This window comes from Pteropus medius, unplaced genomic scaffold, assembly GCF_902729225.1.
Source record: "Pteropus medius unplaced genomic scaffold, Ma_sr-lr_union100, whole genome shotgun sequence".
Classification (NCBI taxonomy): domain Eukaryota; kingdom Metazoa; phylum Chordata; class Mammalia; order Chiroptera; family Pteropodidae; genus Pteropus; species Pteropus medius.
The window spans coordinates 13,386,920-13,414,572 of record NW_024349519.1 but is presented as its reverse complement, the minus strand read 5'-3'; the positions used below and the strand labels follow the sequence as shown (position 1 = coordinate 13,414,572).

Sequence of the window (27,653 nt, the reverse complement as noted above, 5' to 3'; positions counted from 1 at the left end):
GACTGTTTTTTTTATACATATAGTCGTGAGAAGCTAAAAGAAAAAAAAAACATTACTTTCTCTTGGTTTCTATGACAAGAGGAAAAGAAATACAAATAACAAATGTAATGCTCGGCATGATAAGCAGGTACCTGAGTTTGCGTATTTCCTCCTTCGAGCAACGCAATGCCAAGTAAAATGCCTTCTGAAAAAATTCTGTCATTTTTGGTGTTCACTATAACATCGATGACAAGTTCAGATGCACCTTCTTTATCCAGCAGACACTGAATATCTGACATTGATATCCCCATCTTATCTGAATCTTGTCCAGAAAAGCTTCCTGTGGTTAGGAAATGTATATAAATAAATCTTCATGACAGATTTTGTTAACATATATGGTTTTCAAATTCTTAGATCTTAAGAATATTTAAAATTGTGACTTTTTCCCTACAAAGTTAAATATAATAGAAGCTTGAGTTTTAAAAAAGATCAAAAGTTTGTAAAAACATAACTTTTTATTAAATGAATAACACCTGTAATTACATCTTTTTCTTAATAAAGAATACTTTAGAAAGAAAAAACTAGCTTTATTTTGTCTTTAATTTATATGTTAATAAGTTATGACTTAGTTTAACTATTTTCCAAAGTTAAAAGACAAAATTAATTCTAAAGTTCAAATCCATTGTTCCACGAACCTGAAGTTGTAGAAAGGTTAATAGTGTTTTTCATTTATTTTTTTCAGTTTTACTGAGATATAATGAACATATAACACAAGTTTAAGCTGTACAACATAATGATTTGGTATATGTATTCACTGCAAAATGATGACCACAATAAGATTAGTTAGCATTCATCACCTCACATAATTATAATTTTTTCCTTGTGGTAAGAACTTTTAGAAACTTCTGTCTTAGCAACTTTCAAATATACAACACCAAGTTGTTAACTTTAGTCATCATGTTATATATTACATCCCCAAAAGTTATTTATTTTATAATTGACAGTTTGTACCTTTTGACCTCCTTCATTTAATTCCCCTATTCCCCACCTCAAGCAACCACAAATCTGATCTGATTGTATGAGTTTGGATTTTTTGGATTAGACATATAAGAAAGATCACACAGTATTTGTGTTTCTCTGTCTGACTTATTTCATTTAGGTCCCCCCATGTTATTGCAAATAGCAGGATTTCTTTCTTTTCTAATGGCTGATAATAATACTTTTTAAATGATTTTTTGAATGTCTGTGCTATTTTAAGTAAAATCCTAGAGTATCAGCATGAAGGTACGTTATGAGAGTCTTAAAATGAAAAATGATAAGGCTTGCCTCCCCCTTGTGCAGACTTGCAGTAGGTTCCAGAAAGGTGTCCATTCATACCAACTCCATAATCACCTTTAAAGTATCGATTCAGGAGTATTTTTCTTAATGTGCTACCCTAATAAAAAGAATACAAAAAGTGTTTGTTATTGCTTCTTTTTCTAATAAAAGGGAAAAATATCAGTACATTAAAGTGCCACTTAAAATGCATTTCATCAATGATACATGGAAAAAAATCAATTTTATATTACATAATATTTTCTGAGGCAAGAATCTGCAAATATTTTCCAAGAAAATAATAATTTTGCTGCTTCTAGAAATAAAGAATAAAATACAGTATTTTCAATAGACTGTGCTAGGAAAATCACAAATGCTATAAACTTGAGATTGCTTCAAAAGCTTGGGGTCCCAGTGTTGGTAAGAAATAAATTAGTGGCAACTAAAGAGAAACAGATTAAAAAATGCCCTAAGAACTGGAAAGCAAAAGCCTTAATTAAAGAAGCCAGTAAAAAAGAGCTAGAGAAGTACTAGGTATACAGCAGGTGCTCAAAAAATTAAGATTGATAAGACAGAGTAAATTATGTTTAAACGCCAAGAACTTTATTCAGAAGATAGTGGGCACAAAACAGTATACCCCTTCATAAAACATACAATTTAAAAATTCCTAAGTCTTCAATTTGCACTGATTATAAGGCATTTTTAAAATAATATATTTTGTGATATAGTTACTTGCATGTATACTAGAAATATAGATAACTCCAAATCTCTATTTTATCGATTATTATTATTTTAATAGACAAGAGTTGTTCAAAAATATTATTTAAAGAGTACTTGTTTAAACTATTTAAATGAACCCATCAACTACTGAAGTGTTATTCCCATCTTGCAGGTATGGAAACTGTGACCAAAGAGTGTATGTAATTAGCTGCAGCTAACAGGTGGAAAGCAAGACCTGAACTCAGCTCTTGACTACAAAATCCAGGTCACTTCCCCACGCCTTACCATATGCCCTACTCCTCAAGTACATCTCCCTTTTACGCTGTGACATGTGGCTCTCATTTTTCCTTCTATTTCTCATGCTTTGGTTATCCTTCTTCCTAAAGCCCTTATGATTTTGTCCTCAGTTCTCTTTGCTGTCCTCCCCTCCTCATCTTCCTTCTCCTTATCAGCAATTTCATCTGATCCTCAGTTGCACAATCGCCTCTGCAGGTCTGACTGCCAAATGTGCTTCCTCCAGCCTTGACCTTGCTCTCCTAAGCTTCGCACCCTATTTCCACTTAGATTTCCTTATTTACATCTGGAGGTTCTGCTGGCACCTTAAACCCAATTTTTCAGAACAGAATATTCCTCTCTTAAATCTGGTCTCCTTTCAATTTCAACGTATTTTAAGGATATCACGACCATTTTTGTCATTTAAGCTGCAAACTTAAGGGATCACTTAGTACCTGCCCCCAACTTGACACCAACTTGTGAAATCTTACCTATTCTATCTTTTCAACTGTAGCTTTCAGTAGTGCCTTCACTCTCTCTATTTAACCAAGCCAAACTATGTGCTGATTTCTCAACCACAGTTTTCTAAGTCTTTCTCTTTGTTCATCTCATATTCTCTGCATGAAAATCTCTTTTTCCATCTTACTTATGGACACATTCTATCTTTCCTCTTCATTCTACAAATATTTGTTAGATACCTACTGTGTTTTTGGCACTCTCCTAAGTGAAAAGATATAACCCTCCCCTCAAAGAATTTACAGTAAGGTCAGTTCCACACTAGAGATGTATACTGGGCCCTGTGGAAGCACAGAAGAGGAAACAATAGACTCTTAAAAGGCTTTACATTCATACCTCCCCCACTAACTATCGGAGCAAAGTTCGTCTTGTGCACAGCCAGTGTGAAACAAACATGTCCCAAATGTCATGCCAAGAATTTTAGTAGACATGCAAAGTATCTGAAGTTATCTTTATAGCAACTTTTATTTGTTGATACTTAAGTTTTTAGAAAACAAAATTTATGATTGCTTCCCGTTTCATGTTTTCTTCAAGATTTTTTTTCTTTTTTATTAAATTTATTGGGGTAACATTGGTTAATAAAATTATATAGGTTTCAAGTATACAATTCAATAACACATCATTTGTATATTGAGACATTTTCATACATGGGTGTAGTACATAAAAATGATGACTAGTCTTGGAAGAAACAGTGAGGGGGTAACTCTCCTTATCGATTCTAGCCTAGTTATAAGCATATGTTTTCTAACTATAATATTTGAAATGGGAGAAATGGGAGAGGGTTCCCTGCATCTGTATTCCTAACTCTGAGGCCATACTGCCTGGGCTCCAATCCCCTCTACACCACACACCAACTGGAAGACCTCACTCAAGTTACTTCCCTGCCCTGTGCGTGCCTCAGTCCCACAACTGTCAAATGGAATAGTCAAAACACTTAACCCTCATTGGTTTTCTGTGATGATTAAATAGGTGAAAATATGTAAAGTATGTAGAACAGTTCTTGGCACACAGTAAGTACTATATAAGTTATGTACAGTTTATGTTACTATTGCTGGTGTTAATACTTTCCGGATCATTGAATATAATTTACAAAGTGCTTTTGTACATACTTTCTCACTTTATACTAAACTTTCCCACAAAAGTGAAAAAATTTCTAACATACTAAAAAAAGGCAAAAATAACAAATGATAAACTGCCTGAAAATCCTAATTTATCCACTATGAATCGGTCCTTGGAATATATACTTATGATGTCATTTACATACACTTTACAAAGAAAATGGACTTTACGATTTCAACTAAAGTAGAAAAAATTGTTTCTTGGTTCAAACTCCACAGTTAGTGTTAAAAATGAAAACAAAAATAGGTATGGAAAGAACAGGATTATATATATATTCTGTTTGTCCTAGTCAAAATCATTTAAGATCGAAAAACTTTAGATATTACTATATCACAAGTTTAGCAGAATGAATTTATGTTGTCCAGTATCAAGTCATAACTTGAAGGACAAGAGGCAAGTACTGTGTTCCAACTTGTCTTGGGGCATTCTTCATGGCCTGCATGTACTATCCGTGATGGGTTACAGTGGTGATAGCACAGATGCAAGTCCTTTCCACAAATTCCTTTAACTCAAAGTAATTGTAGAAGTGCTGTAAGAAATTCTGGTGCCAGAGTTGTAAATTATTGTCTCAGAGCTATAATCGCCATGGCAGAAATTTAGGAAAGAACTAAAATCACATTAAGCTATTTTGAAAAGAATTCTGCAACAATTGAGAAGTTTGCCTTCTGTACTCGCTCCTCAATTCCAAAATGAATTCCTGATTGGGCTTCCCATGGAAGGTGTCTTTGTTGGATTAGGCCAAGTAGCAAGAAATGTCCTTTCCAGTCTTTTCAATATCAGAGTCAATTCCAGGCCACAAGACATAGCGTTTAGCCAATGTCTTCATGTGAACACATCCCAGATGTGCTCAATGTAACGGAGCCAAGATAACTAACAACCACCTTCTGAAATTACAACAAAACATCTCCATAAAAAGACATCTTTTGTGGCCAGAGAAGTCATGCTGACAGTTTGTGAATATCTGGAAAGACTGGTTTTTTTCCTGGCCACTTCCTGTTGTACTAACTCCAATGTATCAAAAATTAAGAAGCTTAGGAATTATTGCCTTTCATAGATAGAAAGGATAACAAAAATTTAGAGAAGACTAAAACTTTTCTTTGATTTTTGAGAGAGCACAACTCTGTTCACCTTAAAAGGAGTAAATAGCATTAGGAGTATAAAGTTCAAGGATCTGATATTTAAGGTACCAATTTCACGTTTGTTAACTTTCTCTTGGAAAAATTACATACTAAAGTAATATTTTTTCCATTGTAGACAATATCATCAAGACATCATCAAAATATGATACCACAATCAGAATCCCAGAAAATTAGTCCTCGACGGAAAATTCAAAAGGTAATGATAACTGTAACCTATAGATGCTTAATTTAAGGTTTTTCATCAAAGACCAATGATTAGCTACTAATAAGCTTGAGCAAGATTTGCAAGGGGATAAGTGCATCTACCTATGTTCTCCACAGTCTCACTTTCACATTAAACTTGGTATTAGCCTAACTGATGTTTCCCTAACCTTTCCATTTAATGATAGCACATCTAGTTAGATATTAATCCTCATTCTCAGGGGTTAAAAGATACATTTTTAATTTAAAATAAATTATTTCAACAGCTGTACCCTATTGGAATTACATTAGGTCCACCATTATAATCAACTACATCTTCAAGGAACTCCTTTGGGAAAACATGGCCAATCTCCTATAATCTAGCTGTCTAATGGTTTGAATTTCTTGGTCACTGAATTCAAGGAGTATAAGCCAGTCTCATCTCCCCTGATGCTTTTCCCCAGCTTTCATAAGATGAGGAATACAAACTTCAATAGGAGTAGTTATGATATACATTCGCAAGATGTTCTTCATCAACATAATAATGCAATCATTACAATCTTGAAAAGCATATGAATTTCTCAACAATTCCAGTAAAAAAGTCTATTAAAATAAAAGACTGGAAAATTTTTAAAACCAATTATTCATAAACCACAATAACAATCTACTTCCATCTTCTCTTCTTCCTTTTTTTAATTTTCATTGTAAAGACATATTAAATTTCTATGATGTGTCAGGAATTAGGAAAAGGGTATATAAAGCGATTCTGTAGATATGTTAGAAGAATTTTTAAATATGTAGAGTTGAGACATATAACACTGTTTTTCAATATAAATAATTCTCACTAGATCATTTTATTTTGTTTGTGAAATTTAAACGTTAAATAGTAAATGATGATAATTAAACATTTGATGATGATGCTGGAGATAAGAATGACTTCAGTCATCATTCCAGATTTATCAAACATCCTAGCCTCTAGACAAACGGGGTTGCTGAGAAGGCTTTGTTAGGGGATGAGTCTGTGCCCCAAACCAGTGAGGAGGAAAGGAAACTATTTCTATGTGGTATAATAAAAGCCCCACAGTTTTATTTCCAGGAAGCATACCGACTGACATCATACTCAATAGACTCATACGCTTCAGCCATTTTAATGCAGGGTCTTGCTTAAATTCAGAGGTTGAGAATTTATGCAACCCCTTACCAATAGTATTTGAGAATGGGTTTTTCTGCTTGTAATTTTTTAGTTTTCTGAATAAATAGTCTTCATCTGATCTCCAGAACATAAAGAGTTGAGATAAAGGTAAATAAGAAAGAGATGAACAGATGAGCTCTACATACCATTTCCACATAGAAGCAAAACTACTAGGCTCACATCATAAATCACTACCTCATAAAAGTACATACAATTGGCAGTGCACACACCACTAAGCCCATAATCCCCTGGTATATGGTATAGAAACCTACTAGAATACTATTTGTCACTGAAAAAATGGAATTAATATGCTGCCAATACAAGCATGTGCACTCACACCAAAGGTGAGGAAAATGAAATATTAAGTGACAATTTCAAAGCTTCTGCAAAAACTTTGTGTTCCTAAGGGATTATATGGTAAGGTACATAGCCCAGTAATTGACTCAGCTTATGGAATGTCCCAGAGAAGACAGACAGATAAAAAAAGGAGTGAGAGGAGATGGAAACAAATGAGCAAACTGACCTTGATCTGAAAAACGGGACAATTTTTCTCCTGGACAATGGAAAAAGTCATATTTAGCTTGCTGTTTTAGATTTTCAAGTGCTGTGATTCCTGTTATATTTTCACATCGTTCAATAAATAGATACACAGGTACAATTTTGCAAGGTAGTGTTAACAAAAGGGAAAAACAATACATAAAGAAGTGAGACTGGCACCCCTCTGCAGCCCTACATTCACCTTCCTGTTTTTGCTGAGTGTCATGATCCTAGTGCAGCCCGCAAGCCCCAAGCTATAATCTACTGATCTAAAATAAAGAGTGTGCTGGCCACGGGGACTGTGAGAGTAGCACGTGACTCTGAAGAGTTATCAAGGGACTGACTCACATAGAGAGAGAGAGAGAGAGACTGACAGACAGACAGACGGATGGACGAACACACACACACACACACACACACACACGGGCGGCACTTATCCCTTTCTCCCAAAAAAAAAACTAGAAAGAAATTTTCCTTAACAAGGAGGGAGAAAATGAGTACTTGCATTATTTATCAATCAATGCAAATATTTCAACAAAAGAAGTATAAAGTTAGAGTTTAATAAATTCAGAATATATTTAGAAGTTCCTCAGATAGGAGAGAAATATTTATGGAATCTATAGAATGAAGAGGAGGTTGGCATAGTATAACTTCAAAGGAAGGTCTTGAGAATTAAATGAGATAATAGTTACACACAATTTAACACATAATACACACAATTTATGCAAGCTCCGAGAATTGGAAAGTTGTTTACTCAGTGGAAATGAGAATGTTTCAGAGACTGATGTAATTGGTTTGGATCTGGATTCTGCTGCTGGCTTTTTGATCTCAAGAATTTTACTTAATTATCCTGAGATTCAGTTTCCCAATCTGTGTATTATAATACCCATACTGCAGGGCTATTTTAAAGATTAGAAATTACATATGAAAAGCTTTGTGCTCTTAGCCCACAATAAGTGCTAAATAGACAGTTATTGTAATATTTTGTTTAATTTTTAAAGAAAAATAAGATTTGCACAACTAACGGTATATATAGGATATTATAATACCAGTGTCATAAAGACAGCCTTAGCTTTAACTGCTGACATAAATATTGAGCTCCAGCCTTTCACAATTTTTTGAGACAAGGCAAATGAAAAACGGCATTCACTTTGTAGATTACTTTGAAGTCAACTTAATCAGTATGTTACACTTTAATAAAAATAACACCTACACATGCATAGGTCTCAACCATCCCTAGTGCATGTACAAAGCAGGATTCTTCAGAAGCCAATTTAGATCAACTTTTCTTAAAGTAGTGTTAGTAGGAAGACCAATATTCCAAGTCCTGTCAAAACAAAGTAATTTTCCTTCCTAATATTTAACACAAGAAATATATTAAATATATTTATAAAATTATCATACAGCGCTTATTCATTGGGAAAGATGATACTTCCTAACCAGTCTCCTCATATTCACTTGGTGCCCTTCTAATTCATTCTCCACTCAGTATTTAGAGGGTTATGGAACAACAGAGGACTAGAATTCAGACTACATGAATATAGAAAGAATAATTACAAATTAGTGAGAGAAAAATAATCTGGTAAAAAAGTGGACAAAAGAACCGAACCAGCTTGTCATATAAGAAGGAAATATGGCCAAGAAACATGAAAAAAAGCTCACTTTTAATAGTAATTAGGAAAATACAAATTAAGACTACAATAAGACACCATTTTACACCCACTACATTGTCAAAAATTAAGTCTTACAAAACCAAGTGCTGGAGAATATGTGTATCAAATATGGTAATGAAAATTAGTACAATCATTCTGGAAAACACGTTCTCATCCAGAAATTCCAAAACATGTGCTGCAGGAGACACATAGTACCACACCCGAGACATTCATATTAGCATTGAAAGCAAAACGACAAGCAAAAAGTAAAAAGCAAAAACAAACAAACACAAAAAATCTTGTAATCAACCCAAATATACACGTACTGGAAAATGGATCAATAAACTGAGGTATATTTCCAAAGTGGAATATTATACAGTGGTAAACATGAATGAGCTAGAGCCTCACAGCAATATATAACAACCTTAGTAAATCTTATAAACATAATGTAAAGAGAGAAAGAAAAAACGAGTCCTAGAAGACATGCAGTGTAGTATGAAAATGCAAGCTAACAGTTGTCTTTGAGAGGGACAGCCAGAGCACATAGGTAGATACAAGTTGTTTATAATGTTCTCATTCTTCAGTTGGCTGGGGGGGTTGTGGGTCTCTATTATGCTATTAAGCTTTATAATTAAAAGTGTTGTTGTATGAATTTTTTCATATACTCAAAATTATGTTAAAAGAATATACTCAAGAAATATTAAACACAATTATGGCTGCTTCCTACATACATTCTCTTGCTTTTCACCTCTCTTTGAATACTGATCAAAATCCTTATGGCGGCTTAGGTGAGAATTCATGATCTGACATGTACAAATCTTGGACCACTATCATCATTGTTCTCTGAACCAATCTACATTTTCCTCCTGCCACACAGACTTTCAATGTCTTATCATGTTCCCTTCTGCTTCAAGATATTAGAAGAAGGCGTTCCCTTTTGCCAGTCGGGCTTTCAGTTCCCACCCCCACGCACCACCCAGGACTCCCAGCTTTGCTTAGTTAACTTCTACTTAACTTTTAGATCTCAGGTCAACCATATAAGTGTGTCTTCTCTAACCTTACCAAGCCAGATATCATTAAATCCTCTCCTAACACCACATACTTTCACCATGTGTTTTAGTTTTATATTTATTCACATCAACCTTGGAATGATTTCTGTCTTTCTACTATATAAGCTTATAAGCATAGAGACTGTGCCTTTTTTTTTTTCCTTTGGCTGACCATGGACTCCAACATCCAGCACAAAACCTGGCACATTAAGTAGCCATAAGCGTTTTTGAATAAATGTATGAATCAATGATTCTGAATAAGTGATCACTACATTTATCAACAGAATTTGGTGCAGAGCACCATCTTTAAGGACTGTGATATATGTTGTAATCATGTCTTATAATATTGGCAAATGTTTGCAATATAGTCAATGTTACTTGCATATTAAATATTTTTAGTATACAAACTCATAAACTATGGTTCTGTGGCTGCAAGGAGGAACTGGTGTTAGAATCCAAAAAGCAAAATGTTAGAACATTTAAAAGTAAAAATCAACAGCAATTCCAACTTTCAATCTGAAAGATTGGAAGGAAGAATATTAACTAATAATTACAGATATGGCGTAATGCAAGAAAACACATTAATATGCCAAATTCCAGTCCAAGTTCTTCCCTTGCTACAATATATCTATTGAAATAGAATTTTTATATTTTACTGAAAAACACAGAAACCGCCTTGAATCTGTACATCATGCAAGGATCTGACTTAGCAACATAATCTCTAATATTGTATGAATATGTCATTTAAAAAAGATAAAGTTACTATTCTCTTTAAAAATATTATGTTAGGGTGTGTCATGATTTGGAATCAATGATCAAATTAAAGGTTATTCTATTTTATCTTATTTTTCCATCATGAAATGAAAATCATTTCTTTCTTTAGTGTTTGTTGTTATGACATTAAAAAATTATGTACACCTAATTTTGACTCTTTCTTGCCCATGGCATCATATATTTCACCAACTCTAGTATAAGCAATTATCTGCTCTCTAGCTTCTAATTGTGTTCTATATGTTAATCACAATTTTTGAAGAATTCCACAGTAAAAGACTATGAGACAAAGATTTAAAAGTAGTGGAAACTAGAATTCTTTAAATTTTCATCAACATTTCAACACACCAATACAATTATTACCAAAAGAAAATGAGGCCTCCATTCAAATAAACCTAAAGATGCCTGAGCTGATTAAAGGACAAAGTGCCCAATGCTTACCTTAGAAAGAGGCTTTTTCAGAAAGTCTTTTAAGCTTATACAGTCTTTTTAAACGCTATTTTGAAAATCATTTTGATTTTCTGTGGCAGATACCATGGCATCACGACTTTACATATCTAAAACTGGAATCCAGGGCACTAAGAAATTCACACTTCCTTTTTTATTAACATGTAAAGCATGTTTGCTAATACAGAAGTCTGGCTGTTTGTTAGTGCCGTGTTGTTAGGGCCTTGGCCCTGTGAACATGGATTTTCACAGGCTTGTGAATCACCTGTTGGAGTAAGCCTCTGGAATAAATAAGACGAAACATTCTCAGGATGAAAAGAAACCTTAAAGGACTCAATAAATGTGATTTGAGATATATCGGCTACATTTAATTAACAAATTGAAGAGGAGAGAGAAAAAAATCACTGCAGTGAGCTATAGGTTGCTGATCTAATACTCCCAAAATGGGAAAGAGTAAGTCAATAATTATTTCTCTCCTCTTCATCTGCATGTGCCTGTGTGTGTGCGTGTCTGTGATATATCATTTTTATACTCCTAGATATTAATTTACATTTGTAAATGGTATTTATCAAATTTTTGAGGTATTAAAAAAATCTTGCTTCCTTCCCTGGGTATTGGTAAGAATAGATGAGTGGGTTGCCTCCAAAATAAGTAAACAAATAAACAAACAAGTGAACAAGCACATCTCCTTTTCTATTATATTTCAATAATTCTAACACACACACATTTTAACATTTCTGATAACGGATCACTCTAAAATCAACAGCATCTCAGCTTAACTGGCAGCATTCTTTTTATTTCTAGTGATAGAACTGATGGCATATTAGAACTGATGAGATGTATTACATTGAATGAAAAAATAAGGAAGTCTTTTAACCTGGTATTATAACACAACTAAGCTTCGCAGTATGTGGCATCACTTTCATACCCATTTTTCAGTTCGTATAAAGTAAGATGAAATTATACTAGAAATTTGAAGATTTAAACTTATAATCAAACTATGGGTTTTGTTTTGTGCTTTCTCTTTTTCATTACTCCATGTTCTATATGATACCTAAACTCATCACCATTTTAGGTTTTGATGTCATATGCTCTGAGTTGGGCCTGCATTAAAATTTGTGAAGAAAATTACAATATTGATGGAGACTAGGTATATTTACGTACAAATCAAAAGCAATGGAAAAGTAAATAAGAAAGATGTGTTTAAATAATTTGTGAAGCACACAGAGCATTAAATTGCTCTTCTTTAAAAAAAAAAAAAATCACCCCTCGATACCACTTCACATCCACTAGGATGGTTAAAATAAAAAAGACAGACAATAAACATGTCTATGGATGTGAAAAAATTGGGAAACTTATACACTGCTGATCGTAATATAAAATGGTATAACCACTTTGGAAAACTGTTTTGCAGTTACTAAAAATTAAACATAGAGTTATCATGTGACCCAGCAATTCCACCTATAGGAATATATACAAGAGAAATAAAAACATGTCCACATAAACATTTGTGCATGGATGTTAATAGCAGCATTATTCATAATAGCTAAAAAGTAGGAACAACCCAAATGTCCATCAAATGATAAATGGATAAACAAACCGTGGACAGCCATACGATGGAATATTAATTGGCAATAAAAAGGGAATGGAGTATTGATATGTTACAACATGGATAAGCCGTGAAAACATTATGCTAAGTGAAAAAAGGCAGTAATAAAAGACCACGTATGTTATGATTAGACATTCATGAAATGTCTAAAAGAGGCAAATCCAGACAGAATTGAGACAGAAAATAGATTAGTGGTTGCCAGGAGCTGGGTGGAGGAATGGGGAGTGGCTGCGAATGGGCATGGGGTTTCTTTCTGGGGTAATAAATGTTCTAAAATTAGACAGTGGGTGTTGTTTGCAAATCTGTGACTATAGCAAAAATCACTGAACCGTACATTTTAACGGGGTGAATTTTATGGTGTGTGACTATCTCAATAAAGTTACTATAAAAATATAAAATAAATCTATTAGATTGGTTAAAGAAATTCACTCAATGCTTTTTTAAACGCATATTTTAAAAAAAATAATGTCAGTTCTGTCCAAATTTTTGCTAAGCATCTGAGGCATTACTGCTATTTGCCTCAAAGTTCCTGCATTTAAGTTCATCTGTGCAACAGATGTGTTATAATGGCACATGTTTTGAATGTTACATCTGGTAGTAAAATGTAGAGAGGCTCCAACTGCTAATTAAATATAAAATTATATGTGTCAATTAGGAGCCAATTTCTTGTTAAAATTGCCTAATGTTTAAGGCACAATAAATTGAGCTAGTATCTAGGACTGTTTGTGTCTTGACCTGTGTGGGAAAGCAGTCCAGCGCACTGAATATAGGCTAGACAGTTTCCATGGATACCTCACACGACTGGAGGTGTAGAAGAAACTAAAAATGATAAACAACTTCACAAAAATTATGCTTCAAAAAATATATTAGTAAAAAATATATGAATCTTCCTAAAGAAAGGTGCTAGAATTTATTTTGTTGATTAGTGGATAAGGGGTTTTTTAGGCGGGGGGTGGTAAGAGGGGAGGCAAAGTTTTTAAAAGGATAGTTTTTAAGTTACTTTAGCATTCATAGTAGAGAAAGAGGCATATTCAAAATGCATCTATCATCGTAAAGTTTACAGCAAACCTCAAGAGTTTTAAAGCTATTTAGCTTTTATAGGAACCAAATATATTGAATTATTCCATCTGAGTTTAATTAATCTGGCCACCGCGTAGTAACATGCTGATCTTTCCAAATAAATATACACTGAATTACAACCAGGTTACTCCACCCACTATCCTTTTGCTCCTTCCCATGAAAAAAGACTGCACATCTTCCAGATGTAGCATAAAAACCTCAGTGTTATTCACCAACCATTTCAGAATTAAACAAAATAAAGCATGAGAAGAACACATGTAGCTTCTATAAGAAAAGGAGATGTTCCCCACACTACTTGCTGAGACAATCTGACCACACACCTGTTTATTCACATCTTTAACAGATTAGGGAAGGAAGAAGGAGAAAGTCATGACATCAGCGTTTTCTATGCCCCCAAATCACTTCCATGATTAGGCAATCAAGTCAGGTCTTATTCCCAGAACTAAAGAGATAATCAGCACGCATGGAAATAGAGTTGTTTTCTTTGGACCACAGTCCAGTCATTACTTGAGATCCAGCATGAGTGAAGGGAAAGAACACAAATTGTTTTAATATAGGAGACAAATATATCGGTAAATTTTAATCAAATTAAACCATATTTGATTATATAGCTGAACAATTCCACAAATATCTCATTTGATGCTACTAGCAAACTAACATAACACCTAGTTTAACAGCAAGAGTCAACTGCATTAAGCATTTCCCAAATATTCCTAAAAGTGTGCATGTTTTAATTTAATGTGAAAATAAACACAACTTTTTTAAAAATGAGAAAACGTTCACTGAAAGTGTTGGGGCAGAAGTTGGTCGTAAAAGAACACAAAAAGAACTCCACCTAGAAAAATAACTACAGTAAAGAGATCTTTGCTCTAATCGAGTTTACTTTACTGGTGCCAACTCTCCTGCTCTAATTCTCATTCACTATCATCCTAACTTCCCCCAAATTCTTCCTGTTTTCTCAGTCTCTTTTCACCTGAGCTGTAACCAATCCCTTACCTGAAGTCCCTTTCGCTTCTGGATGTCTAATTTTTTAAAGGAAGGCAAGGTCTCTACCAATATCACCCCATCGGTGTTGAACCTGTTGTTTTCTCCATCTCTCTATCATTCCACTGCTCCTATGCCCTTCACCAACAACTCCTCATCATCCTTCAAGGTCTCATTTTAAGTGTCGCTTTCTTGGAAAAACTGTTTTCTGGACACCCCTCCCCTAGGTGAACTTGGATCCTCCAATTCCACACTCTTACAGCACTCTGGACTTCTCCCTCAGAGTAATTAAGTAAAGAAAAGAAATTAACGAATCCCTTGTCCAACTATTTGGATGATACCTCCCTTTTCACTAAACTCTAAATTGCATGAGGATGTAAATAGAGTGTTCACCAATGCATCTCCTGAGCTTAGCAGACATTCAATCAATTTTTTTTGTAAGTAATACTGTCTCATGCATTTTTTCCTATTTCCATATACCTCTGCATTCTGTCATGTTCATAATTTCCTAATGAAAATTTTTCATAGAATCAAATTCTCATTTTTCAAAATCACCAAAAAAGTCATGATTAAATAAATATTCTTCATCCTATTTTGACCTCTGATGAGTAGAAAACAATCACTCTCGAGTATACGTGAGACCAACATATAAACACATGTGTGACTGCATTTGGGACATTGTGGGCCCAATGTATAAACAACTAGAGGATTGTAGGGCAGAGGGAATTTCCATATGTCCACTCTAGCTGCAGATTAAGTCTTAAAGCCTAAGTCATCTCTGTTTTCCACTTTCACCCTTTGGCCTTCATCAGTTTCTTTAGCTCTGACCTCCTCAATCCCTTTGCACACAATCCTACCACTCTCGTCACTAAAATCTTGTGCTTTGCAGCTTCTGTCACCCAGAATAACCTCTTGGTACCTCTCTGCCCCATCTACTATTTACCTCATTTCAAACCTCAGCTGAAAACATCCCTCTGCCCCTGGTCTACCTTCTCAATGGATAGAGAAGGGAACAAATTTTTAATTCTAAAGTGTTTGAGCAAACACTTTACAGGAAGACACTGCTGTATCATTGAGAAGCAAAGTATGCTGCATTTATGCCCAGGGGATTTCTCAGGTTTGTGAAAGCCATTTTCATCCTGCATTATAAAAGCCTCTGCTTAAGTCAGAATTAAGATTCATTATGATATTGCCATGATGCTAACATTTTAACCCCTTGACAAAAGAATATTAGTATAGTTGTTTCTTCTGGAAAACATAAAAAGATTTATAAAAATCCATCAGATATCCCTACCCTGTAAGTCTGTCATTACCAACACAAGAGAGTAAAAGACAACCTCTCTGGTTTACTTCAGAAGAGACCATGTGCCAGAGGCTGGCCAGCTGTCACCAAATCCTCTCTTATTTCTTCTGGATACACAACTAGACTACACTGCCCAGTCTTCTGTGCAGTCAGCTGGGGCCACGTGACCAAGTAGGAGCAAACTGAAGGTGAGCAGAAATGACCTGGATCTGGCTCATGTGGGAATCTTGTGTTCTTTCTTTGCTTGTACCCTGATACAAAAAGGCAAAGCAACCAAGGAAGATGCAGAACCCCAAGATGGAAAGAACCCAGGGCTCTGGATTGCTAGGGGAACTAGGTTATAGAGAGCTGCCCTGCCAGAACATTCATATTGAGATTTTAACTTTTATTATGCTAACACAGTTAACTTTTATTACATTAAGCCACAGAGCTCTTCAGGATTATCTGTTTCATTAGTTAGTACTACCTTAAGCACTACAGGCCCAGGGTGGGGTGAGGTTGGTTGGGGGAGGAGGGGGGAAGAAGGGAAGGAGGGCGGAGGGGGAGGGCCGGGGGTCAGCCTGGGTGGGTAATCACCGGTCTTATCTCAGGCAAATCCAGTTGTGACTTTCCTAAGCTACTTTATCCAGACCCACCTATATCTGAAGAAACTCTGACTCTGAGCACAAGCTAGTCATGAAGCTGCCATGAGAAGCCATCTAGGAATACAACTTCATTGACTTCGGAGTCCAGGTTTCCCTTGGCGCAGCGTCCTCTTTCCACCATCTCTGTCTTCGCTCTCCTATCCAACTTTTCCATTGTCTCCAATTCCCCACTGATATCCCTGAATCAAGATGTTCAAGTCTCATAAAAGCTACTCAGAAAGAAAATCAACTGACTTCAGGCCACATGTACATCATCGACTGTTTCAAACGCTGTAGCGCTCAGCTAACCTTATCATTTGTCCATTTTCATTTGTCCCATTTTTGAACCTCTGAAAACATTTCCCCTCCACAGCAATAGCTGAAGGAGTAATAAGCCTTTGAAAGAACTCAGAAATCCCTCAATTAAATAAGTATTCCAAGAATAATGTAATACTTATGAACAATATGAAGCAAGATTTTCCTTTTCTTTTTTATTATTTTACTACCAGCTATGGAGGAAGTATGAGCTAAATTCCTCACTATAATCAGTTCTCATGTAAAAAGATTCCAATTAACTGCAATTTAAAAATAGAGAGAGGAAAAAAGACCGTGGGAAAGGAAAAAGGGAGAAAAGAATTGATGGATTGTACTGGCTGGACTTCGTATCAATTTACTTTGATATACAAAGAGCAAAGTGATTATTGCTATTTCTTCCAATGAAGTCCAGAAAATGATTTATAGGAATATTTACTATAGTCATGATATTTCTGGGCTTGAAATAAATTCATACAAAAGATATTCTTCTGTATTGGATCAATCAAATTTCAGCCTGGCTAGTGGTGATGATAATTATTGGAAAGTAAATTGTTATGTTTTCGTCTGACTGCCTGTTGCCTTGGCATGTGTTATTTCCAACTCTGTCTGGAAATAACAGTACATCAAGCCATCTTGGTGACTTAGATAACCAGCTACTATCATTTGAAAGTTGTCAGCTCCAGTAACTTGCTACTGTATGTGTAGTTACACTTTTGGAACACTGATTTCGGTGCATTTATTATTTCCTGACTGTTGCCAACAACTATATTTTAAAAAAGAAGTTAATTCTAAAACTTCACCTTTAATCTTAATTCAAGACACTTTTAAGTTTGGTTACTAACAACAACCAAAAATAAGAAACACTTAATGAACAGCTGACCTTAAATTATTTCTTTTTTTAATTTATCAATTAAAACTTGCACTTAAAATTCGATTAATTCTTCAGGCAAAACATAATTATCTACTGCTGACTGAATTTATAACAACAGACTAAAAATATTCGTCCTTGAACAGAACAGAATTTGTATACTTTCTCATCAACTAAAAGTAAGATGGTAGAAAATTACATTCCTAAACTTTGGACAGTTTCAAAAATATGCAATGTAATTTCTACTTCAGTACTCATTAACATGTTTTGTACTATCAAAAGTAACAAGATGCCTAAAAGAACAGTGAAAAACAGGATACACAAAATCTTTCGGCTTGAACCAATTTACTCCAGTACCATCAAGAGAGCAAGGGGGGAAAAAAACTGTAAGAAAAAAAAGAAAAAAAAAATACTCCACAAAAAAAACCTAGAAGGTTTATATCATTTGTTAATGAAACAATTTTCCTGGAACAGCCAAATATTAGCACCAAATTTCAATACTAAAACGTTTTTTAAAGGAAATGAAAGGTAAGAAAGAGAAAAGCAGCATCTCTCTCATTTTCTATTGTGACTTTTTTAGGGGAAGTATGAACATTACTTCCACATTTGAAGAGTACCTGCTATAATTATGGTATTATGTGTGTAAATTTTCAAAGCACTAGTATTAAAATGCTATTCTTTAAAAGTATATACTGACTTCCAGTATATGTACGGCTAATTAATTTAACATCATTTTACTTCTGTGAAAATCATCAAAAACAACAAAGAGAGTAAAATGGAACCCTTAAAACTCCATTTGCAGCAAAAGGAAGAAACAGATATAATCCAAAGACTACAGAGGACTATGAGGACTGCTCACATCGGCAGCCATCAGGCAGAAGGCAAGAGGAGAAAGTGAAGGAAAGAAATGCTGAGAGCTGTAAGAGGGCCCAGCAGCAGCACCAAAAAGGAAAGGTAAAAACATACCTCCCGAAGTTAAGGAGTCCACCAGACACACAAAAGCTACATTCCGCTAGAATGTAGTCTCATTAGAAGTTTGGGATGAGGGTGAAGAAAGGCAATGTCAGAGATACAGAGGAGCTATGGCTTTAAAAGGAATCATCAGAGTAGCCACATTTATAAGATGGGCTCTGTCTTTGTGAGGACAGAAAAGGAAAGCTTTTGGACCTTCTAAGATCTCCTGTAAATTACTATTCTATCCACAGAAAGAATATGTAAAAGGGATATGAAAGTGGAGAAATGGTGAGATGCTGCAGCAAGACTTATTAAATAGCACTCATGGATTATACATAGAAATTAACATAGCTACAATAATTTCGATGAGCGTTTTTTAAAATTATGAAGAAATCAAAGACTACAGCAAAGCAAAGAGGTAAGAATGCAGGAAGAGACTGTGAAAAACACAGTAAGAGATGAAACAAAAAACATATTTATTCAGAAATTAACAAATAATTAGAAGGAACACAAATAAGCTAGACACTAAAGAAAACAAAGGGTCATAGAAGATAGCTATGAGAAAAACAAAATAAAATGGACATTAAGAAATTTCTTCAAAAGTAAAAAAAATGAAATAAAAAGAAGATAGTGACTGTAAACTTAACATGCACATAATAGATCTGAAAAACAAAACCAAAGAAATGGAAGAGAATAAATATTTAAAAAGACATAATAGAATTTTCTTTAATGTAAAGAAGACTTTAACATTTATTAAAAAAAAAAACAAGAAAACTAGAAATTATTTTTTTTAATCTGAAAACAAAAGATCCCTTACATCTAGAAAATGATAAAATCTCCTTAAACAGCTTTTGGGCCAGAAAGGAAATTTAAACTAAATTGCAGAATTTCTAGAAAACAACAATAATTAAAATCCTCTACATAGAGAAATGCCATGGGATTCATTAGTTAAAGCGGTGCTAAGAGAAAAATTTATAGACCTAAACACTCAGCAATAAAAGATAAATATCTCAGAAATTTTAAGATAGCAAAAATATAAGCCATATATATATATTTTTAAATATAGAAACAATGTAACAAGTTAAAAAAGAAAATTAAATAGCACTAATAAGTCTTTAAAAACTTGCCCCTTAGAAAAAAGTGAAAAAAAGATTACCCATCAGACAACCTAGTAAAAAAATAAAATAAAATGCTAAAACACTAAGTTATACATTACAACAGGGAAATGGCCAAAGAAACAGAAGAAAATTTAAAAGAGCATAAGATTTTCTATGGTCAACATAATTTTTCATTTCCATATAAAATTTTTCTTAAAAATCTAAATAAAATAAATAATTTTCTAGGAAATACATAATTTATCAAAACTGATACAAAATGAGACAGGAAATCCAAAAGGACCATTTCAATAGAAGAAATAAAAGAAATTGTTAAAGAGCTAAACACCCAAAAAGCAAGAAGCCCAGATAGTTTCACTGAGAAATTCTACCAAACTTTAAAAAAGAGATCATCTTAATGCTGTTTAACAGTTTCAGAGCAGAAAGAAAAACAAAAAAAAAAAACAAAACAAAACAAGAAAAGCTTCCAAATTCTTATGAGACAAGTAAACCAGATATAAAAACCTAACAAATAGTGATCAACAATAACAAATACCTACAACTCTTTTATAAGCATCATTGGGCGTGTGCATGTTAGCAAATTCCATGACCCATGGGAGTTTGTTCCGGGAAATCAAAGATGGTTCAATATTAGGAATATTAGGAAATCTACTAACAATATTGGAAGCTTAAGAAAATATATTACATATATTAAGTATAAAAAGAAAAGTCATATGCTCATGCTCTATAGATGCTGAAAACCCATTTGACAAAATTCAACATCTGATTTTTAAAAATTAAGCTCAATAAATGGATAGTTCCTTAACAAAATATATTTATCTTAGCCCCAAATCCAACATCATGCTTAATGGGAAATATTAGAGGCATTCCCAATTATGCCGGAAAGAGACAAAATGTTCACTATTACCATTAATATTTAATATTGTATTGGATGTACAAGCCAAAACAATTAGCAGACAGAAATGATTTTAGAGAGAGAAAATTTGGAAACTGTCAGTATTTTCAGATGATGTCATTTTATCTTGTGAACACCAAACAGAATATAATGAAAACAGTAAGAGAATCATTAAACTGATGAGATTTACAACCATAAAGAAGCTCTTTATGTACTGATATGGCAAAATCAATAAGACATATTAGTAAGTAAAAAAAGCAAGGTGCAAAATAGTGGTATAAATAATGTGATAACAGAGATAAGAATGTGTATGTGTATTTGCTTGTGTATGCATAAAGGAATTCTGAAAGGGTACATAAGAAACTAATAACAATGATTATCTCATTGGAGGAGGCGGGAGGGCAAGAACAGGATAGAAGGGGCATGAAGGTGAGAGAAACAAACTATTCTCTTTATATTTTTGTACTACTGGTGTATTACCTAATCAAAAATTAAATTTAAAATAATTCTTAATTGAAAGAATTTTCTTAAGATTCTCAAAGAAACTCAAGCATGACAGTTATTAAGCTATTGCCTCTCAGCTCCAAACTGGCCCATGTGATGCTGGGGATGGACTTTTATAAATCTCATATCTGTCTTGCTAGATGGATCCAGGCTAGATTCTGCCAATAGGAGGCATGAGAGGGAGACTGCAATGCTGGCTTCAGAAGAGACTTTTTCTTTCTTGTCTACTTGCTGTGGGGACTTCCTGTTGACCTCCTGATTTTGCTTCCTATTCCTGAGAGTGGCATTCCAGCCACACACTATTCTAGTAGGGGTCGTTCCTGCCCATAGCTACAACTAATCCAGTTTGTAGTTTTCCCAACATGGTTTTCCCTCAGAAACTCAGTGATATGCTTGGTAAATGCTCCAGGCTTTTACTGATGGTCTCAGAAGTCTATCAGCATCCAGTCACATGGGTCCCCTCTCCTAAATTTTTAAGTTTTAGTAATTATAATCTCTTCCCTTTGTTCTAGCTCTAGAAGTGATAGCTGCTTCTTGAAGTTGTTACCTATATGATACTTTATTGGTCTTTTAGCTTTTCATTTCTTCAATTCTTAGTTAGCATTTCTATATATTAAATAATCTGTTAAAATAACTTGTGGTTTTTGTCTCCCAACTCAGACCTGATTAACACACCTGACAAATCTTTCTTTTTATTTTTTTAGGCACACACTACTAATGAATAAGATTAGATATTTGTGGGTGTGGATCTTCTATAGGTTAATATAACTTTGAAAAATTATAGCAGAACAAGTTAGGTATTGAGGAGAATTTGTTAGGCAAAAAATATAATTCGTTTCTTTTTAGAGTACCTGGATAAATTATTTCCTGAACCATCATCACATTAATATAGTAATATGAGTCATTGTGAGAGAAAGCACATTAAAAACCAGATTCTGCCCTTGAGTACCTTTCTTTCTATGGTATAAATCCTCAAAAAGAAACTCCACCTAACCAACCCATATGATTTCACTTATTTTATTACCTGAAGACATTTTTGTGAGGTGGTACATCTTCAATAGTTATGCAAAGCTGACATGAATAGTTAGCTCATCTGCAAATAAGTTTATTGACTCATGACTGAGGTTCAGAAAACCACAAAACCCTATTATTACTTACTTATTCATAAGTGTGACACTTGAAAAATTATTTCTATTTATTATGTAATACTAGTATTATGTAAATACTAAATTTTAAGTAAAAAATATCTTAATAGCTGCCAGTGATATGCTTGGTAAATGCACTATGACAGCTGGACCATTAAGAATGTGTTTCTAGAAAGTACATGTTCTGCAAAGTTGTCTGTACCCTGGTTATTAACTTAGAACTGTCAAAATTTTTCAGATTCGTCATATGCAATAGGAGTCCCCTCTAGAGTCTATCCCAAGCCTGAGCCATGATAAAATTTGGTCATGAAGAATGTAGATTCACAGACTCAATTTGGCCCTTGCAAACATTGTCCTTTAAAACAAATATTTGTGGTACAAAACAAGATCTCAGCAGAAAGATGCGGGAGTAGCAGAAGAAGATAAAGAAAGGAAAGATGTAGCCCTAGTCCCAGCAGTGATGAATCATACACTATCTTTTAAAGGTGCAAATAAGAAAGGAAAAAAATTAAAACAGACTCAATTATGGTACATACAGTAGGAAATGAGCTAGCGGCCCTTTTGTATTATTTTGTAAAGATGCAACAGCAAGTTACATTCGCTGATGATAACGAGCCATCCCTGCATCACCAACTCATTAAACCGACTCTGAATTACTCATTAACAAAGTTACAACGGCCAGACTCCTTTAAAGACTAGAGGCTAGCTAGCATTTTGATAAAAGATGCCACTTATTGAATTACATTTTCCACTATATTCTTTTGGCTACTGTAAAATGCTACTATGTTAGCCACAGAATGTTTTATGTCTATTCTAGAAAGATGTGTTTTCTCTTAAAGTTTTACCAAGAAACAAAAAAGAACGAACTATGTTTTTTACAGTTTTGATTTAAATATGTAGAATTTTATTGATACACACACACACACACACACACACACACACACGTATATAAAATGCGTGTATCATGAGGATGAATAGAAATATATATATATATAACATAAGTACAACATAAATAGAGATGTTCTAATGCTATCTCTATAGCTCAGAATATTAGACATGAAGTAGCTCCCAATTCTGATCTTGTATCATAAGCACCTGAGAAGCTATTTAAAAATGATAGATTCTCAGACCTTCTCTCTAGGTATAATAAAATAGAATTTCTTTGAACTATGGGTCAGTCTGGCACCAGTCCATGGGACAGCATTTGTGGACCAGTAAAGTGGGATGAAAATGCTTATAATCTGTTTTGGAAACCCCATTCAATCACCCCCTTGCAGCATGACACTGGGCAGCTTGTTGTACCCCTCTAAACATCAGTTTTCCCTTTGGTTAAATGGAATAGTAATATCTACTGCACATAGTTTTAAAAATTAAATAAATGAGAAATATCTATACATGTTAAACATCACAAAATTTAAATAATCTATTAAAATAAAAAATTATTAAAATCTGAGGTTATGTGACATGTTAGAAAACAACCCACTCATGAATATCCACCTAAAGTCAGGAAATACGGTTACACTGAGCAAACTCATGTCCTAAGACAGTTTTCAAAGGGCAAGAAGGAAATAAAATTATTTTATCAACAGGGGAAAAAAACTATAATGGCATTGAGTTTGCTACAATTCAAGACCACTATACCCCAAATCAAAAGGAAACTATATAGCTAATCCCTGTTGATATAACAAAATGGAAGCTCTCATAATATTTCAGTGCCTTTGGTTTCAACACAGTGTCCCAAATAATTCTAATGAACATCAACTTCTCACCAGAGCTTTGGTTGAACCCTTAAATCCTATTTGGAGAAAAATGGGGGTAGAAGGAGCTAGGAAAGTCAAGCTCACATCATTGATTTTGGTTGTTTGCCAGTGCCTCTTTAAGTCCTTAGTATGATGATAATATCCTCAACTTCTTTCCAAGTGATCAATTTCTCAACATTTACTATTACTTTCCCTTCTCCACCCCAAATCTCTTTTTATGAAAAGATGTCAAGAAGTCCCAGCCAAACAACATGGGGTTAATTTCTGATGGTTCTCAACTCCTTAAATTGATCAGCTACAAGTTCACAAAAAAAGTAAATCTGCTCAATGTAAAGACCATTGAACTCACAATTTAAAATTCTAATAAAATTCCCCCCTCATCACCAAATTATTACTCTATCAATTTCTTTATTCTCATTCATAGTTCATGGCATTTTAAAAAAATAATGGCGGCCTTTAAGTAGATTCACCAAAACAATGGCAAATCTATTTTTTAAAAAGAAAATCTATTGCTAAGTGTAAGAAAATATTTTTTTCTCTAGTTGTAAGGGTTGAATTTTTCCCTCCATTATTTACTGAGGTTACATAATGTTTAAATTCTGCTCCTCCGTGGCACAATGATGTATATATAATGCAAATATCTTTGCTGGAATTACAATGGCAATTTATCAATTTATGTGCAGCTAATCAACCCATTTGCTTTCTAGTGTAGAGCAGTAAAAGCTTATCTCATGCAGACTCACGAATCATTCAAAGCAATCTAACTGACTTTCAGGGCCAAGAGCATTGCACAACACGTGATGTGTCTCCAGTGGAGCGCTGTGCCAGACACTGCAGGCGTTACATAATCCCATGCTGTCGTTGGCAGAGGCCGCCTTCTTAGCCGCCTCGGTGGCTTGGCAGTCAATGTCTCCTCCAATCATGCCCTGCAGCTTTAATCTGCACAGAGTGTTCACATGGACAGTCACATGTTTTAAGACTTTCACAGCAGCAAATAAAACAGGGACCATTTCCCTACTGGTATAAACAGTTCATTAAAACCAGTCATACAGCACACAAGATTACACCAGGATAGAAGACATGTGTAACACTGCAGCATCTAAACAAAGCAAGAAAGAAAGCAAATACCAAATATTCTACTTTTCAAATACCTAAGTGTGAAGTAATAAGAAATATATATCCCAGTCTCTGCCCCGATTCCTCCTAATACTTGGTATTTAACCTCAGTTCCTGACAAGAAGCTCCTAAAATCCTTGTAATTTCCTCAGTGATAGGAGTGTCTAACACAGAGCTCCTGTATCTCAGAATTTCCTGGGTGACGGGAGAGTCTGTTGTTCTAATGAGGCATCTTTTGGTGGATTCCTGGGTGCGGGATGGTCACCAGAAAGACCAAGTCATAATTAGAAGTCTGGAACTTTCAACTCCTACTCCTCACATTCTAGAGAGGGAAGAAGGGGCTGGAGATGGAGTTAACAATCGGTCATGCCTACATGATGAAGCATCCATAAAAATCCCTAAAGTACAACATTTGATTAATAAACAGGTGGCGATCCTGGGCAGGTGGCACACCTGAAGAAGACATTGGAGCTCCACACCCCATCCACATAACTTGCCCTATGCATTTCTACCACCGGCTATTCCTGAGTTATATCTTTTTTATAATAAACTTGTAATTTATTAAGTAAACTGTTTTTCCTGAATTCTGTGAGCTGCTCTAACAAGTTATCAAACCTGAGGAGGGGGTCATGGGAACCTCGGATCCATAGCCAGTCAGTCAGAAGCACAGGTGACCTGAACTTACTACTGGCATCTGAAGGAAGGGAGCAGTCTTGTGGCACTGAGCCCTTAACTTGTGGTACCTGATACTATCTTTAGGTAAACAGTGTCTGAACTGAATAGGACACACGGCTGTTAGCGGGAAATCAGTCGATGGGAGAAAAACCTATACATTTGGTGGCCAGAGTGAAATAGGAGAGTAAAGGAAAATAGTGCATTTTGCCAACACACTGGGATATACAATATTAACTCGGCCATTTGCAATGCATTTTCAAATTGGAAGGTGTGGGAATTACATATTTAAGACATTATACATAGTATAAACAACTGTCAAACATGAGCTAGCTCTCTCTGAACATGAGCCACAGGGCCTCCTATAATTTCCTAGCCTCATATACTCATCATTTTATTTCCATGGATCAATTAGAATATTCACAATTTTAAAATAAGTACATTAGTTTTCAAGTATAATTATTAGATTTGAAAATATTGAGCTATTATATATACCTAGATTTTAAGCCTTGCCTTTTTCCATTTTATTGCTAATGTTTTGCTCTAATGTAAAAAGAAAAACTCTAAAACAGGGAGTGAAATATAATACACACTAAAAAATAAACTTCTACCCATATTTTAGGCTTTAAAATTTTTTAAAAGTATCTATGTATAAGATCCTAACCAAGGAACATGGAGATACCTGCAGAATCATTTTTTTTTTTAAAAGAGAGATCAGTTTAGTCTACACTAGAGCTATCTAATAGAACTTTCAGTGATGGTGAAAATGTTAAATGAAGAGAAAAAAATGAAAACAAAAAACACAAACCATATTTTTTTCTGGTTCCAAGATGTGTCTCTAGCTCCACGAAATTAAAATATTATCAAAATAAGTCATGTAATATTATAGAAGCTAAAAATAGCAGGCTATCAATTGTATATCACTAAATTATATATCACTAAAAAACAGAATCCTGAATAAAATGTGACTATGCTATTATAAATGAATAGATTTAGAAAAAAATTTGCTTTGATTTCATGTGACCTGAATAAATATTTACAATTATAGAGTGACTCAAAATATATATGGGATAAAATAAAATATTAATTTAAAGCTGCAGACGAGAAATTCTCAGAGTGGAATAAATCATTTGTGAGATGGTGACACCTACTGATTAGTTGTGATATTGCAGCCCAGCTCTACCAGCTTTTTGTCCATTTATCATCCTAGAGAAGAGCCAGAAAGGGGGAATTTCAAAAAATTTCAGTGCAGAGACATACACAGACAGAAGATGAAGTGAAGGCACAGGGAGAAAGCCATTGATAAGCCCAGGAACATCTAGGCTACCAGAAGCTAGAAGAGAAGGATAGAGTGCATGCTCCCTTACAGTTCTCAGAAAGAATCAACCCTGATGAAAGCTTGATCTTAGATTTCTAGCTTCCAGAAATATGAGACAATAAATATCTGTTATTTAAAAAAATGATTTTGGTGCAAAATATGAGTATCATGACCATGAGATGGCTATGGACATGGAAAACAAGAAATAGTAAAGAACAGATAATCCTATGTTCCTGCTGACCTTTCTCCTCCTAAAGCTGCACAAAGTCAATGTCCTTGTGCCTTTCATTGCATAATACCTTCCCCCAAATAGCTTTTAGTTTGAGGCTTATGAAACATATATCAAGCCCTTCTTTTTCAAGTTAAACAGCCTTAGAAATACATTTCATAAGCTCTCAGCTGGACAACTACAATCCTCTCCTACTTGACCTCTCTGCCTACAGCATTGCTCACCAGTGTATCACTGTAAGATTAACACTTCCTGATCAAAACATCTTTATTCAG

At 34.4% G+C, this 27,653-nt stretch overlaps 1 protein-coding gene across 1 annotated transcript in view; it reads right to left on the bottom strand.

The window, feature by feature from the left end:
* The window catches only part of ITPR2 (inositol 1,4,5-trisphosphate receptor type 2), a 421,207-nt gene that overhangs the window by 135,025 nt on the left and 258,529 nt on the right, over positions 1–27,653 (bottom strand). The window contains exons 38-39 of the mRNA XM_039882456.1: positions 1,306–1,414; positions 132–319 (exon numbers count right to left, since the gene is read on the bottom strand). Coding sequence (XP_039738390.1) covers positions 132–319; positions 1,306–1,414 — 297 coding nt within the window. The remainder of the gene's footprint in view (positions 1–131; positions 320–1,305; positions 1,415–27,653) is intronic.